This window comes from Chelon labrosus (genome assembly GCF_963514085.1).
Source record: "Chelon labrosus genome assembly, chromosome: 16".
Classification (NCBI taxonomy): domain Eukaryota; kingdom Metazoa; phylum Chordata; class Actinopteri; order Mugiliformes; family Mugilidae; genus Chelon; species Chelon labrosus.
Genome location: NC_140349.1, coordinates 4,101,271 through 4,117,665, shown reverse-complemented (window position 1 = coordinate 4,117,665; position 16,395 = coordinate 4,101,271). Strand labels below are relative to the sequence as shown.

The 16,395-nt window shown below is 41.3% G+C and overlaps 1 protein-coding gene across 1 annotated transcript; it reads left to right on the top strand.

Annotated features, from left to right (window-relative positions):
* The first annotated feature begins 5,438 nt into the window (after positions 1–5,438).
* Positions 5,439–15,399, top strand: brd2a (bromodomain containing 2a). The gene is made up of 12 exons (XM_084563051.1): positions 5,439–7,568; positions 10,101–10,404; positions 10,520–10,657; positions 10,760–10,910; positions 11,024–11,223; positions 11,323–11,844; positions 11,953–12,081; positions 12,176–12,367; positions 12,469–12,731; positions 12,844–13,163; positions 13,277–13,405; positions 13,545–15,399. Exons 1-12 carry the CDS (start codon positions 7,537–7,539, stop codon positions 13,670–13,672), a joined length of 2,508 nt encoding a protein of 835 aa, XP_084419177.1. The 5' UTR covers positions 5,439–7,536; the 3' UTR covers positions 13,673–15,399.
* The last annotated feature ends 996 nt before the right edge of the window (positions 15,400–16,395 follow it).

Here is a 16,395-nt window from a genome sequence, read left to right as displayed (position 1 = left end):
AGAAAAACGAAAAAACGACCTGTTTCTGGTTTTTGAATGTGTTATTTATACCAAAATATCAAACGGTTAAAACGTACCTTGGTCGGGAACTCAATGAGTTTTGCATTGGAATAAATGACAACTGCATTTACAACGACTTATTTGATTACTTTGAAATGAAAATAACATTTTGAACAAAACTAATCAAACATTGAGGGAGTAATTTATTTCAAGAATTTGATCATTATCTAAATGTTGGAACAAAATGTATGCAGGGTTGAGGAGTGACTAGTTATGTGTAATGACATTATGCTATTAAATTACAAAATTAATGTAATTGTATGTGAGATTCAACACATTCTTTCTGTTGTATGACTGTGTGGAATTTCTTTGAATTGCCATGAATTTAATTCCACTTCCTGTCATTCCAACTCCAATTCAAATTCAACTTCCTGTGGGGCGGAGTCAGTTCAATTCAAATTCCAACTCATGAATTGAATGGCGGCCAATTCTGAAATTTTGAATTGTGCACAAGCCTGGTAGAAAGTACAGGTATTTGTGTAGAAATGTAGGGAGTAAAAGTAAAAAGTCGTCAGAAAAAGAAATAATCAAGTAAAGTACAGATACCTGAAAAATCTACTTAAGTACAGTAACGAAGTATTTGTACTTCGTTACTTGACACCTTTGATAGCTACCATTCTAGCCATGTATTTCTACCTTTTAGAGCAAAGACATGACAACTTAATACAGACAATAACTCTGAATGAGTTGTTACTAAATTAAACTGTATGCAACTAAAAAGCTACACACACAGTTTTATGTATAACATCAGTATGTTTATTATAAAGTTCTATCTAAAGGCCACCAGATGGCGACGTTACACTATACATGTCAACAGTTTGGAAAGTGAAACTCTAAGGTGGTCAGTAGATGGCATTTTACCACTGCCTCCTACTGTAGATGTCTAAGAATCAGAATCAGAAAGAATTCAGTTTTTCTTGGTTTTCAGATCACTCTAGGTCACTCTAATGTAATATATTCTCTGTACCATACAGACAGTGTTTTTTGTTTTTTGTTTTTTGTGTTACTTTTTTGTCATGCTCTTGCAAATGAAGACTAATCAACAGTCACTAGATCATCCTTAATTAAGATCTTAATTCCAGAACAAGGCCTTTTTTTTTTTTTCTGGGAAGCATTATTTAATACTGTTAGCTAAACCTTGATCCAATCAACAGCTGTGACAGCATGGCTGGTGCATCTGGCTCATATCTGGTCGTAAAGCCATGGATCCTAAAAACCCACTTGTATCATGCTGTTTTTTTAATAATGTACTTCCTCTCTTCTATTAATAGCCTCCCAGAATAAAAAAAAAAAAATTAATTTAAAAATGTCAGTGTCTAAAATCTGAAAGTCAGGGCATCCTTATAATCACACATTAGAACTTTATTATAACATATATATTTTTACAGTTTTGTGGCTATTCACAGCCCAAAGTGTAACATATGATCTTAGAAGTCATGTGCCACAAAATGCTGTAGTTTGAACAGAGTGGAGTGAAACTTTAAAATGTCATGACATTATGTTAAGTTTCCTTTGGCTTATAGTGATACAATAGCACAGAATTCATCTATTAAAAATGATCAAAAGTATTGAACCGTTCAAAATTTGAGCAAAATGAAGGTAAGTATTTATACGTAAAGCTAATGAAAGAATAAATAAATCAGCCGGCACATGTGAAACATCTACCAGTAACAGCAGTTAGAGACTTTCAAAGGTTGCAGACTGTATTGGTTTGCACATTGTTTTGTGAAAGAGATAAACAGGTTCAGAGAGGGGACACAATGGGATTAGAAGGCAGACTTTCACACCTGAGCCCGGCTGTTTGTCTGACTGCTAAGCACACTGTCCTTGTGTCTCTGTCCTTTTCATACTGCCACTTTGTATTTGATCTTAAATAGTAAACACCATCTATACAGCTCCACCCTTCCAGAAAGACCACTACAAAGACACACAGACATATGCTACAAAAGAGATTGCCCACACAGGATTAGGAAGCATGTTAATCTTAATCTCATTCATCTTTGTTGATTTTTATCTGTTCAGAATTTCTTGTCCCGTTGCTGCTTTGCGGTGTGCTCAGATTCTGTCTAGAACTATATATGTTTTAAATATACAAATGCATTTTATATATTTGTTCTCTTTGTCCCTGGCATTAATAATCACTTTGTGTGAATTAACTTCTATATTTAGAGCTGCCCCCTTAAGAAAACCCATGAGGACCCTTGACTGCCAGGTGGCAACTTCCTTGAAAAGTTCACCTCCATTCAGATGAAACCCTCACCTCCCTGGTCTCTTTTTTGAGAGTATAATTAAGTATTTCAGGTTCACACATTTACATCTTATTTTGCACGACTGCATAATATTCCAGTAAAACTAAATTTGCCATTGCAGCTCTGATTTATAATACAATACAGGTAACTTAACATGCAGCAATGTACATTTTGTGAAAGGAATCTAAGAATTTGTTACTGTTCTTGAAAACAAAAACTGATATGAGAGACCTTGTGCTTTTTATGGCATTAGTGTAAATACAGAATAATATGACACATGTATATTGATATACTGAAATATGTACATGCACTGCCTGTTTTGTAAGAGCTGATTATGCTAAAAATGCAATCTTATTGTAATGCTTGGACAAGATAAAGAAAGAATACATGCAGCTTCTGCAAAAGCAACAACAACAACAACAACAACAACAACAAAAAGATGAATGAAAAAGGTTTGTGTCCGTCTGTGACTGTCCAACGAGACTCAATATTACTATGTTCAAACTGGGACATGAAAAATGTGACCGCAACACAATAGAAAAACAGTAGGAGTGTATGATTTGAACAAATTAAACAATAACACAAAAGGAAGCAAATATGAATCACTGAATGTAAATATCAGCATAGTGACACCAATTTAATGGAATAAGCGTAATAAGTAGGTGATTTGGAAGTCATGTTTGCAATGAACATTTTGTAGAAATGATGTTCAACAGATAACAACACAAAAAACACCTGTGAACAGAAACCTTTAATGTACAGTGTCCATCTCTGAAGGTTCTCAGTCATCTAGGTCATGATATATGCATAAAATCAAACTTCTCTGTTTGAGTTTTGCAGACCCTAGTCACGTGAGTTTCAGCTGTGCACCACTCACAGATGTAATAAAATTCCTTTCCATCTTTTAGAACTGAAGAAGCAACTTGGACGAAAACATCTTTAAGAAACTAGTTGCTTTTGTTTCAGCTGTATAGACAGACACTATACATTAAAAATGTGCAGTGTCCTTCTGCATCCAAACACTGCTGCTTGCATCAGCTGTCAGAGGAATTGTTGCTATGGAAAGACCATAGGCCAGAACGAGTGAATGCACTGAAGCAGAGTAATAAAAATAGTGTATATGCATAAAGAGTTATGCTAACACGGCAAACACACAAAATTCCTAACACTCACATCAGATTTGTTTTGCTTCAGTCCATTCATGATAATAGGGTTACGCAAAAGGTCTCGGAGTTTGGCTTTCAACACTGAATCAGTTTACGGTAAAACTCTGGCAATATGACTCAGTACTAAGGCGCTGAGAAACAGAAAGCTTGGCAACTATTCCGGACTGATTGTCACCATGTGACAAGATGATGCAGCCAAACACTGAGGAAAAACAGAGGGGGAGACTGTGTGTGTGTGTGTGTGTGTGTGTGTGTGTGTGTGTGTGTGAGAGAGAGAGAGAGAGAGAGAGAGACTGTTGATGAGTCAGAGGAGGCTGATTCTGATGTAATCCTCCAGCCCGTCTCTCTCTCTCTCTCTCTCTCCCTCCCTCTGCATCCCCTGCCTACACGGCTGATTCTGGATTTTCAAATCAGAGCCTGGTTCCCCACAAAATACAGGAACACCACGGCCAGCCATTTTATTTAAGTGTACCACACTCCTACAGTATCTATAATTACGTGTCTCCATAATAGCATTTCTTCTAGTTTATATTCTCACTAGTCAGAAGAGTAATTAAAAATATACGCAACACGACAACAGTCTTTGTAGAAACTGCATTTCAAGACATCTGCAACTTTGATTGTACTAGTCAACACTAAACTTCAGATACTAAATAATCCTTATGTGTCTTTTTTAACATTTAGGCGCTATATGCATTGGAGATACATACATAATTCTGATCTTCAAACAAACATTTCTAACACTTGTCATTTCAGACAAAAAAAAAAAAAACAACAACTGCCATTTCAAATATTTACTGGATGTCCACAACTTTGACAGTACTGGTTAAAATGTAATCATTATATATATACTCTATATCTATTAAATATACCTGTCAACAAATACTGCAATACATTTCCTTTTGAGTAGTTAAACTTGGCAATGGCTAAAATGGCTTTCATATAACATAGATTATTTTCATTCACTTTCATTTTTCATTGAAAAGAGTGATAAAAGAATTTGCTCAGACAATATTGTGAAATACGGGTGATTGTTTTTGTTCATCATAACAGAACTCATGAGAAAGAAATATATCGAACACACACTCAAGCCTATTTACATTCTAATTCATTCATTAAAATTGCATTTGTTATATTGTAAAGAATAGAAACCTTGCAAATATGGTGACATTAGCATCAACCATCAAAACCTTAAATAAACAGACAAACAAATACATGAATAAACAAATACAAAAACATTAAAGTTGAAGTTCATACTACATACATGGATCAAGCAATACAGACATACATTTTCAAACAAACAAACCACCACAGAGTTTAAACTCCCATCTGGCATCACAGAAAAAATAAATAAAAATAAATAAAATAGTTGTTTCCATGAAAGTCAGATTTAATTGTCTTATTTTATAAAGGGTATATTTTTGATTGTGGTTGACTTTGTCATACCTGTGTTTACATTTGAGCAGTTTTTGTCTCCTTTATGAATCCCACTAGACTGTTTGTGTATTAATAACAGTTTTGTTGGAGATCACCATTAATTAAGCTATTAATTCATTAGGGATATAATCCCAGGACAAGACAAGTTAATTTAATAGCCTTTACAATGATGGTTCACGGAAGTTAAGTGTCCACAAACCATAGAAAGATAAATGGATATGGATAAATATGAACGCACAGATTAGTTGTAATTCAGGGTCAGAATTATATTCTGAAAGGCCTTTACTTTAAAAACACAAAAACTGAGACCTGTTTATGCTTTTCTTTTCTGCTTTAATCTAGAAACCAACATTCATCTGTTCCCCTGCAGCTGAATCCCACCTCCTGTCTAGGGAACACTCACTTACTGCAGGATCTCAGCGTTTATCATATGAAAAAAAAAAAAAATCTGCTCTTGGATCAGCCTCCTCTCAATTCTCAGCGCATTGTTGGCAATGCGTCCTCAGTGGATTGGCGCATGCGCAGTACTTCATGTTGCAACATAGACACAGATCGACCGCAGTCGTCATCTGGAGAAAACAAGACATATCTGTTTCTTTTGAGACAACCCGAGACATGCGAGCTGTGAAGGATTATTGCGATTATATAAGGATTATACTTTTTATGGAGGAACATTTGGAAATAGCACAATAAGTAACACGAAATTCGCTTTCTAGTCACGTGGTCGAGTCTGACCAATCGGAGCGAGCCAAATTCAGCCGAAAGTATGTCCTTTGTTCGGAGATTTCGTCAACTTTATCCTCAAATCTGAGCCTAATACTTTGAACAGATCACAGGATGTTGTGTTTTTGTGACAATGGACGCGCCGTGGATTCGTTTTATTGATTTATTTATTTTATTTTTTTGTGGAATGCCACGTGTTCAAGTTTGATGAACACTACGCTCAGGCTTACTTCATCACATGACTCCCCATCCCCCACCCAGCGCAGGGAATGGGGGAAGAAGGCGGACATGTTTGAGGGAAATGTGTTGGTTTAAAAGTATCGAGGTGGAAGACGAGAAGATTATTTGAAGAAATACTTTCGCATTATTTTGGGATTTACCAGTCCGACATTTGTACTTATTTTAAAAATCGAGATCTTTATGTCAATCTTTGAAAATATTTGTTTTTATTTTTTTGAAAATGTAACTTTACATTCTTAACGGTATAATGTAATTTAAGTTTTAACAGCGACAGGTTAACAAAACTTTAGTAATATTTGTTGTTCTGTGGATTTAATGTTACTTTCCATCATCTATTTGAGTGACATTGTAGGGAATTTGTAACCTTGGTGTGGGGGATGGGCGCAGATAGTTAGGTAACCATTTGGTGTGGCTCTTGTTTTGTTGAGTTTCGGATAAATCTTTTAAAGGTTTATTTATCTGGTATTTTATGTGTGCCGTTTTAGAGAATATAGCTTGGATTTTTTTTTGTTTTGTATCCTCTCAAAGGTCAGGTGTGGCATTTTGCCCTTTTAATTACAAATTACTTATTGTCTTTTAATTGCCTTTAACTGTGTTGGATTGTTAGTGTTGTTTTCTAATTACTTGCGTCTGGCGTTAACTTTTTTTTTTAGCAAATGTAGTGTTGTTGGTTTTGAAATCTGCTGTGTCATTCAGTGTTGTGACCCTGCTTAGGTGTGGTCGTTTGGTGATTTACACTGTTCGTTTAAGTAAATGTGGAACTTAAGCCTTTTCGTTGTGTTTACAGTTCAGTTGTAGGCCTAGTCTTGGTTCTTAAACTGCTTTGCTGTTTATGGGTTGTGAAGGCCTTGCTTGGTTGGCAGTATTGTCAAATCGTGTTATTTTTTCTAAGAAGTTTGCTTATTACGTCAGATTGTGTTGGTATGTTTGATAACTTTAGTATTTTGTACGTTTTGTTTGAGATTTTGTCTTATTTGTATTGAATAATTCGAGTTTAGTACTCTGTACACAGCAGTTAAAGATGGCGGCCGTGCGCCTTTCTGAAAGACACAAATGCGGACATCATGGTAAGTACAGAGCTCGTGGGGAGAGGCTCTTAGCTCTACAGGGGCACGCGTGACCGAGTGTAAGAACCAATAGGCTTCTTGGTATTTACCCTGGAAGCCCGCGTTTGAGCCGCTTGGGCCAATCAGCGTCGTCGCTTTGCACACGTTGACGTAATGTAATATGATAAGGAGCTAGGTGGCTTCTTTGCCTTCGCTTTTTGTGTAGGATTATATGGCGGAGCCAGTTACAGGCAGCCTTTCTGTAATACTGAATAGGCTGGACCAATGGCATTGTGCAATGTCCTTGACGGACAGGATAATCATGCGAATAGGTTGGCCCGAAAGATTGTCAGTGGCGTTTCGGTGTCGAGGGGTGTGGTGACTTTGATGGACGTCGTAAACGGCGAATAGGAACACCGGGGGCGGGTACGTTGGGAGGTAGTTCATCCAATGGGGTGAATGGGCGGTCTATAAAAAACCGGGTGTAGTCGCATCGTCGCCATTTCAACGAAGCAGATTAGAAGGAGTTCGTCGTGGCGGGGAGCGGAGAAACCTGACGAACAGAGACGGATCCTGGTTTGAGTCTAGCTAAAAACAGAATCCGGATCCATCCTGATGGATATGGCTGTTAACCCGCCCCTTGACAGGTATCTACCGGTAAAACTGACTTTCAGCTTTCCGTCAAAGGGAATATTTTAAACTATTGTAATGATTTTTATCAAAATATTGGTGATTGCAGCCCGTGTTTGCGGTGCTACGGTAGAAGAGAGATGGCCACTGACTGTGTCACAGAAATGAGCTTGTCGTAGCTGTAATTTAAGTAATGAATAGCCTTTAATGGTACACGAATTTAAATGTTTTCCCGGTTGTAATAAGCTGCGACTGTTGATCGCGCTCCGCCGGCGCCATCTTCGGAGCGCCTCTGCCGTTGGCTGCTCTCTCCCGCTGCCTGGCAGTTGGCGTTAGCATTGCTAGCGTTAGCTCCACAGACCAAAGCCTTCCTTATGACAGGCGTGATGGTATCACGGCCACAGTTTTAGACCAACTTGTGTATTCGTGTTGTAGTTCTGATCTGGCGTAACGTAGGTAGGTAATAACTAACTTCTGCTAGCGTTTAGTTTTATATGGACTTCATGTAAAGCGGGAGAGACGATCAGTTTAGCTCGAGTTCAGTTAGAGTCGTTTTGGAGCATGTACGATGAAATGCCAAAAGATCACAGCAACAGCGGGATTTCTGCTTGTTTTGCCGGTTTGTTGTTGTAACCATGTGACCGTCAGGGGTTGTTGTGATCACCGGTGAGGCAAAGGTAATTGTGTCGTAGCACAGCGGCTAACACGGCAGCCGTTACCTGCTGCTAATTTAAACAAACAAACTAAACAAAAATAAATAAATAAAACGGTTAAAAACGCAATTAGCTGTATTCGAGTTTTTGAGGAACATGCTGAGACTCCGGTGCAGAGCTGGTGATCCATGTGTGTTGGGAGTGTTTCAGTCGGTTGCCTGGTTACAGAGCTCGGTGTCACTCAGTCAGAGGCAGCGTTGTCATTGGGCTAAAAGTTAGACTTTACCTTTACTGTAAGTTTTGTTTTTATTTTGTATGGACCTCTCAATTGTTAATCATACTATACATTTATAATATTATTTCTGTTTAGTGTTGTTAATGTATATGATTACTTTCCTTTTTTTTAATAATAAAGTATACTAACTGTCAAATATGTTTCCAAAAGTTGTATCATTTAAAAATGGCTTGCTTAAATGATGTGCATAACTTAAATTAGCATATTGGTTACATTTCATATTTGGTTTAATTTTGTGTATATAAGTTACATTAAATCTTAAAACTTTCTTTTCTAAATTGGGTGGTGGGTCACGGCAAACATAATCCTGGTGTAGAGGTAGAAGATGATCAATATGGCATGCACCTGTCCAGTGGGGGAACAACACCTGCACTTAGATACTTTAGATACTTTAGGGTCAAACATAGAAGTTTGTTTACTAAGAAATGTTTCCAGCACACCATGCCTTTGGAAGAAGTCAAAATTGTCAGTGTCAGAAAGAGATGTGTTACGGTGAGTTTATGGTCACGATAACTGCAAGAGAGAGAGGCCACGTTATTATTAATAAACTACATTAACAGAGCTGCATGCCTCCTGGATGTAAGTGATTATCCCCAGAGCAACCATGCACATCATAGATATGAGTACTAGTGACAGTGTGAGACACCGGTTAGGTATTGGGACGTAAATGCAAACAAAATTTTGCATCAGACCAAAACAGAGAGTTATATTTGGTTATAAATTATCCTTAATAACAGGTAGATGGGGTAATGTGCTGCTTAAACCGTGTAGCTGGGAGGTTGTCAGGGCCGCCACCTGCTGACTTCAGCTAGCGACGCTACATTCAGGGTTATAGCCTCATTCTGCAAAGCTAGTGTCTTGTCCAGTATAAAACGGCTAATAAGCAATATTGCTAAATAGTATTGAATAAGTATACTAGATGCTGAAGATTACTGAGTGACTGGTAGCTGTACCTTCATGTACCCTAGAGGAGCCTGGTCATTACTGTAACACGACGGCTGAAACCAAACCCACACACCTTCAGGAGAGTTTATTTACATGGAAACGGAGGCGGAGTTAGAGCCTGTGATCAGTGAGAGGTGTAGAAACCAGGAAGTGGTGGGAGTGTGTGTGTGTGTGTGTGTGTGTGTGTGTGTGTGTGTGTGTGTGTGTGGCTGCTGTAATGTACTGAATATGTGACTGGTTCTGGTTCACTAATGTGCCTCGGATTAGTTCGGATTAATTTGAGTTGATGGGATAACATACAGTGTATACCAACAAGGGAACGCTATTATGTCAGGTGATTAAATTAGATAATTATTTTCATATTAATCCCAGGATTGCTGTGATTACTGAGAGACAGTTCACCTGTCTTTAAGTAAGAAATTAGTTGATTTTGTTTTATAATAATGTCAACCTTTGTTTAACTTAATTGTTGACACGCAAGGATAATTTTATTTCATTTTGTTGTGGCAGAGACTTTAATCAAAAATAGTCTTGGTGTTGTATTTCAACAAAACACCATCTTAACGGTCATTTTTTTTAGTTTGTCCGTATTTAAAGCGTAAATTATCTTCATCAAAAAAGCTCATTTTGGGTTTGTCCCATTGTCCTCTTCACAGCTCCCATGTTGGGCTTGAGGTCGGCATGCTGGGCGTCTCGATGGACCAGGGCTCTGGCACCGCCGGGAAACGCATCCGGAAGCCTTCGCTCCTCTACGAGGGCTTCGAGAGTCCCGGGTTGCCGCCCCTCAGTCAGACGGTGCACTCGGGCCCGCCGCAGCCTCCCGTGAGGGACCCCAACCGCCAGGGGAGGATGACCAACCAGCTCCAGTTCCTGCAGAAAGTCCTCCTCAAGTCTCTGTGGAGGCACCACTTTGCCTGGCCCTTCCACGAACCCGTAGACGCCGGCAAGCTCAACCTGCCTGTAAGTGTGACACGGATAAAGAGCCGTGCTTGTTCATACTACTACTCACTGTTCTGGGTTTCCGTCTGTCTTTAAATATTTCCATTAATCTTGTTTTCTTATCCTCTCTCCTCAGGACTATCATAAGATCATTAAGACCCCTATGGACATGGGAACTATCAAGAAGAGATTAGAAAACAACTACTACCGCAGTGCCAGTGAATGCATGCAGGACTTCAACACCATGTTTACCAACTGCTATATTTATAACAAGGTGAGCAACAGTGAGTCTGATGCTTTATTTCTGTTGCTGCTGGCTTTGTAGTGTTTCTTGTGTAAAATCTAATAATCTTTTTAACTGCGCTAAACCTTCCAGCCGACAGATGACATCGTCCTGATGGCCCAGTCCTTGGAGAAGGCGTTTCTGCAGAAAGTGGCTCAGATGCCCCAGGATGAGATAGAACTTCCTCCTCCGCCTCCACGGAGTAAACCGGTGAAACCTGGCAGAAAAGGCAGAAGTAATGCAGGTGAGCACTGGCTGCGTCGTCGTCATAATACCATGCATGAATATATGAGCACAAATCTGTTTTCTTACTTTTATTTTTTTAAATAAACCGGCCTCTCTCCTTTCTTCTCTCAGTGTCTGGAGGAGTGACAACAGCTCACCAAGTCCCCGCCGTCTCCCAGTCGGCGTACTCGCCGCCCACCCCAGAAACACCCGACTCCATCCTCTCCACGCCCCCACAGACACTTTTGACCAAGAGCTTGCCCCCTTCGCTTGCCATTGAGCAGAGCATCCCCACCATTACGGGGCTGCCTCCCACACAGCCCACCGCTAAGGTAACGATTGACGCGTCACTCTTTGTGCTTAATTAAAAGTTTTGATTAAAATTGATGGAAGGCGGCAGACGCAAACGCTCCTCTTCTCTTCAATCGCAGAAAAAAGGCGTGAAGCGGAAAGCGGACACGACCACCCCGACCACGATGGCCATGCCCATCATGAGCACGATGGGCGTCAGCGGCATCAGCCTGGGGCTGGGGGGACACGACTCCCCGCTCACCCTCACATCTCTGGGGGTGGACCACGACTCCGCTTTGGGAATGACCCAAGGCCTCAGCCTCAGCCAGAGCATGGGGATGGGCATGGGCATGGGGATGGGCATGGGCCGTGGGACAATGATGATGGGAACCAAAGCGGCGTCGGCGAGCAGGAGAAAAGTGAGCGGGCGGCCCATCAAACCCCCGAAGAAAGATTTACCAGATTCCATTCTGCCGCCGCCGGTGCGCCGCAGCAAGCTGAGCCCCCAGCTGCGCTACTGCAACGGCGTCCTGAAGGAGCTGCTGTCGAAGAAGCACGCGGCGTACGCCTGGCCGTTTTACAAGCCGGTCGACGCCACGACGCTTGGCCTTCATGATTACCATGATATCATCAAGCAGCCCATGGACCTCAGCACCATCAAGGTACTTACTTGAGGAAGTATTCGGCCAGACGAGCACAAAGTTGTCCTCGTTCAGTAGCTAGTACTTGTTGTATTTGTCTAATCTGTAAAACGTTGTCCCTGTCTGTAGAGGAAGATGGACGGCAGAGAGTACCGTGACTCGCAGCAGTTTTCTGCTGATGTTAGACTGATGTTCTCCAACTGCTACAAGTACAACCCTCCGGATCATGATGTGGTGTCAATGGCCAGAAAACTCCAGGTAACAGGCGCCGTTCAGTTGCTAGTTTCTCCCGTTTCCCTCAAATCCCCAGTGTTCTCGTTTTTAATCCGCCTGACCGACGTTTCTCTTCCAGGACGTGTTTGAGTTCTGCTTTGCTAAGATGCCCGACGAGCCCCCAGCACCACCAAGCTCCTCGTCTTCCTCCTCCTCCTCCTCATCCTCCTCCGAGAGCGAGCTTAGCAGTGAAAGCGAGGAGAGCGAGAGCAGCCCCAGCTCCGACTCCGAGGAGGAGAGGGCGAACCGGCTGGCAGAGCTGCAGGAACAGGTTTGTACTTCGGTGTCTGCGCACGTAATGGCAGCGACGGAGAAAAAAAATTTTCAGTTCAGCTAATTTTGCTTTGTCGTGTGATTCCTCTCTCCCTTCAGCTAAAAGCCGTACACGAGCAGCTCACTGCTCTCTCCCAGGGCCCCATCGTCAAACCCAAGAAGAAGAAAGAGAAGAAAGACAAGAAAAAGAAGAAGAAGGTAGAAAAGGAAAAGCATCGGAGGATAGAGGAAGAGCTACCGCCTGTTAAACCGCCCAAGGCCCCAAAAATCACCAAGACTCCAAAACCCAAGAGCAACCGAGCGATCGGTGTTCCAGTGATACCGATCAAGAAGACGGCGAGCAAGAAAAACAACAAGAGCAAGTGAGTACAGCCACCTACTGGACGGACGGCGTCGGAACTGAGAGCTTGTGGCGTGTACTGCATGTGGAGGGTGTGTATTTTATTTAACGACCATGATTGTGTCTCCTGCCAGATCCAAAAAGGGCGCCATGACGTTCAACGTGCCCCAGCCGGTCCACGATCCCATCGTGAGCCACTTCGACTCGGACGAGGAGGAGGAGACGTCGCCCATGTCGTACGACGAGAAGCGGCAGCTCAGCCTCGACATCAACAAGCTGCCCGGCGAGAAGCTGGGCCGCGTCGTTTACATCATCCAGTCCCGCGAGCCGTCGCTCCGGGACACCAACCCCGAGGAGATCGAGATAGACTTTGAGACGCTGAAGCCGTCGACGCTGAGGGAGCTGGAGAGATACGTCATGACGTGTCTGAGGAAGAAACCTCGAAAACCATATGGTTAGTAGGACTCGACATTTAAAGTCTCACAAAGCTGATCCTCCCAGTGTTTTAGATCTTTTATATATAATGTTGTATGATATCAACGTTGTTTCTTGTGTGTTTTTATGCAGCGAGTAATAAGAACAGTGCTGGCAAGTCCCGGGAGGAGCTCGCTCTGGAGAAACAGATGGAGCTGGAGAGAAGACTGATGGACGTCAGTGGTCAGCTCAACTCTGGAAAGAAACCCCCCAAGACCAAACGTAAGTCCTGCTTCACGCTTCACGCTTTCTTAACATTTGGACGAGGTCAAAAGAATCAAATGTGAAAGTTAAATCATGTGGAGTCAGACGTGGATCAAATATCCACCTCACGATGTTGATGTTTCGTTTGTTTCTCCAGCCGAGAAACCAGCGACCGAGACCAACACCCAGCCGTCGCGTCTCAGCGCCAGCAGCTCGTCCTCGGACTCCTCGACGTCGTCCTCTTCGTCCTCATCCTCAGACACAAGCGACTCAGACTCTGGCTGAGACAGAGACAGACAGAGAGAGAGAGAGAGAGACGGATTGTTCCCGTGTGAAAGACTTTCTCCTCCCACCGACTGGACTGAACTGTAGAACAGATCAGACGAGACCAGAGGATCTGGACCCGACGTGTCAGAGACAGACAGAGACAGGGACAGAGAGGGAGAGACGGGGCTTTCCCTGCGCTCGGCCCATTCTTCCAGTCCTGGACTCTGAAGAACTGGTCTCGTCGGGGCGGAGCGGAGAAGAGCGACGCATGTGTTAGAGGGATAAGGGTGCTAGAGCCAGAACCTGTGTCACTTCTGGAGATGTTTTCCCTTCTCACCGTGCTCCCTGTCTTTATGCTGTATAGATAAGGCGTACAGTTATATAAATATCTATTTTTCTTTTATAAAGAAGCATTTTATGGAGCTAATTTATTCCCTCATTCTGGGAACGATTGAACTGGTGTGGGCCGAGTTGTGTTTTAATTTTTGTGTAGTTTTTTTTTTTTTTTCTTTTTTCTTGAATGATAAAGAGGGGAAAGGTGTTTGTGTGTGTGTGAATGTGTGTGTCTGCGTGTATGAATGTGTGAGATCCGGCACCTTTTAAGTGCAGCCTTGTGAAGTTCCTCATCGTTTTGACGCAGGCGTTGAAAACCAGTCTGCACAGAGAAGCACCTTGGTTCAGTAGAATACAGAATGCATGCAATACAGAGGAGCTGACGGGACACCTGTCACCTGACGGGACACCTGACGGGACACCTGACGGGACACCTGACGGACACCTGCATACTCACGTACGACCGTCCTGCATCCTCCTCACGCTCCTGGTAGAAAGGTCGGCTGCTGTACAGAGATGTGACGTAGTTAAATCAGTTGACGCGTAGATCTTTCTGTTCCCGCGTCTCCTTCATCGTTTTCAGTTTCTCTGTAAAACATGTTGCTTTTTTCTTCTTCTTCTTGTGACCAATCTGCTAATAAATCGTGAGGACGTGTCTTGTCCACTCACCTGTGCCCAAATAACACCTCGTTTCTTTGGATTTCTTTTTGGTGTTTGACTTCAGTCACAGGAACGTGTCTGACTTTCTTATTTGATCGAGGAAGAAGATTTTGGGTCGACGACAAAATCTGAAATCTGTGTTTAAAACATCTTTGGCCTTTTTTTAGATCGACGTCAGCTCAACGTTTGATCTTCTCTATCAGCTGAGTTGTGTTTTAAGTTATTTGTGTGATTAAAGACATTAACGGCAGTCGTCAGGTCAACGGATCCAGTAGAGAGGAGGTGGTGTTTTCTTTTAATGTTGTGAGTTATAACGATGCACTGTTTGTTCTGGTGGTACTACTAAAAGACTTTGTGATTTTTTTAAGTAAGTGTGTGTTTTTGTTTTTTAAAATCAGCTGTGGCTTGAGATTAGTAGAAGTGTCTGCGAGTTAATATTTATTCAGGAAGAATAAAAGTAAAAAGGGTTTTAAGTGGATGTCTATGAAATATGCACAGATTAACTGTCAGGATTGTAGAAGTGTACATAGAGTTATTACATATTACAGCCTCAGTCTTTCAGCATGTTTTTGTTTTTCCTTCAGTAACTTTTCTTTCTTCATTTCTTTTTTTGCTCCTGTTTTAAAGCAGAATACTCCGACGGTCAGATTTACTCTTCTGAAGTTTGTCAGAAATCGAAAAGCCTCTGTACTCGACTCCATCAGCTCATCTGAACATCTGTACATAAATAAACTGACACATGTTCATCTTTTCACTGACTCTGGGGACATTTTATTACCTGAAATTAGGATTAGATTTAACGACATGAGATCATTTGTGTCATTACTTTCCACTGATGATAAAAAAACTGCACTTTTTCTTCGTCAAAATAGAAAATGAGTCTTCAACTCAGCTGTGAGGATCATAAACAACAATGAATGCATTAACTAATTTCTCTGTCACTCTTTTCTGTCAGCTCTGAGGACTGGATCGTTGTTTCAGCTTCATTTATTCTAACATATGAGAGAAAAGTCTCCAAGAATCCTCCGTCCATGTTGTTGCTGAGCTGCACCCTCTCTTCTGATTATTTTTTATAATTCCTGCACAGACGAACTCGACAATCCTCCTGTTTGTTGTTAGACGACTATTAGAGGTAAAAACCAAGACCTGGGCAGATTAAAAAACATAACAACTGCCCTCTAATAATCTGTTAACACATTTAAAGTTGAGTTTTAGGTATAATATTAGGTTAAATATTATAAAGTAGGATGTTATTAAAACACAGTCTTACCCGCCCTTGTTTTGTTGTATTTAGTTTTATTGCTGACAGATAAAACCTGATATAATCTGTACATTTTGTACTACATGAGATGTCTTGCCACTACTAGGATATATGTGTACTGCCACGTATATATATATTCTCTGTGCATTGTTCAGACTTTTACCGCTCATGGTCATATCTCCAGCGTGTTTCATACGGTGCTTCTCTTCTTATTCTGTCACACGGAAAACTATCTTCAAAGGTGACACTGGAAATCAAATGAAGGAAAGGAAGTTACTAAGCAACAGGATCAGTTTCTGGCACAAAACGTGGTTTCAAGTGTCTTTATTGGCAGAAAGTTCATGTGGAATCTACCACACACAACAAATAAATATAAAATCTATCTGTTTAAATAATAACTCTAATTAAAAGGCTCAAAACTCATAATTTAAAACACAGCACCAGTTAATTGTGTTTATTTATTATGTGTAACAATACATAGGTGTGT

Coding starts and splice junctions, on each gene's coding strand:
- brd2a (XM_084563051.1), top strand. CDS start 7,537: ATGGATATGGCTGTTAACCCGCCCCTTGACAG. Junction 10,405..10,519: donor CCGGCAAGCTCAACCTGCCT/GTAAGTGTGACA, acceptor CTCTCTCCTCAG/GACTATCATAAGATCATTAA. Junction 11,845..11,952: donor TGGACCTCAGCACCATCAAG/GTACTTACTTGA, acceptor CCCTGTCTGTAG/AGGAAGATGGACGGCAGAGA.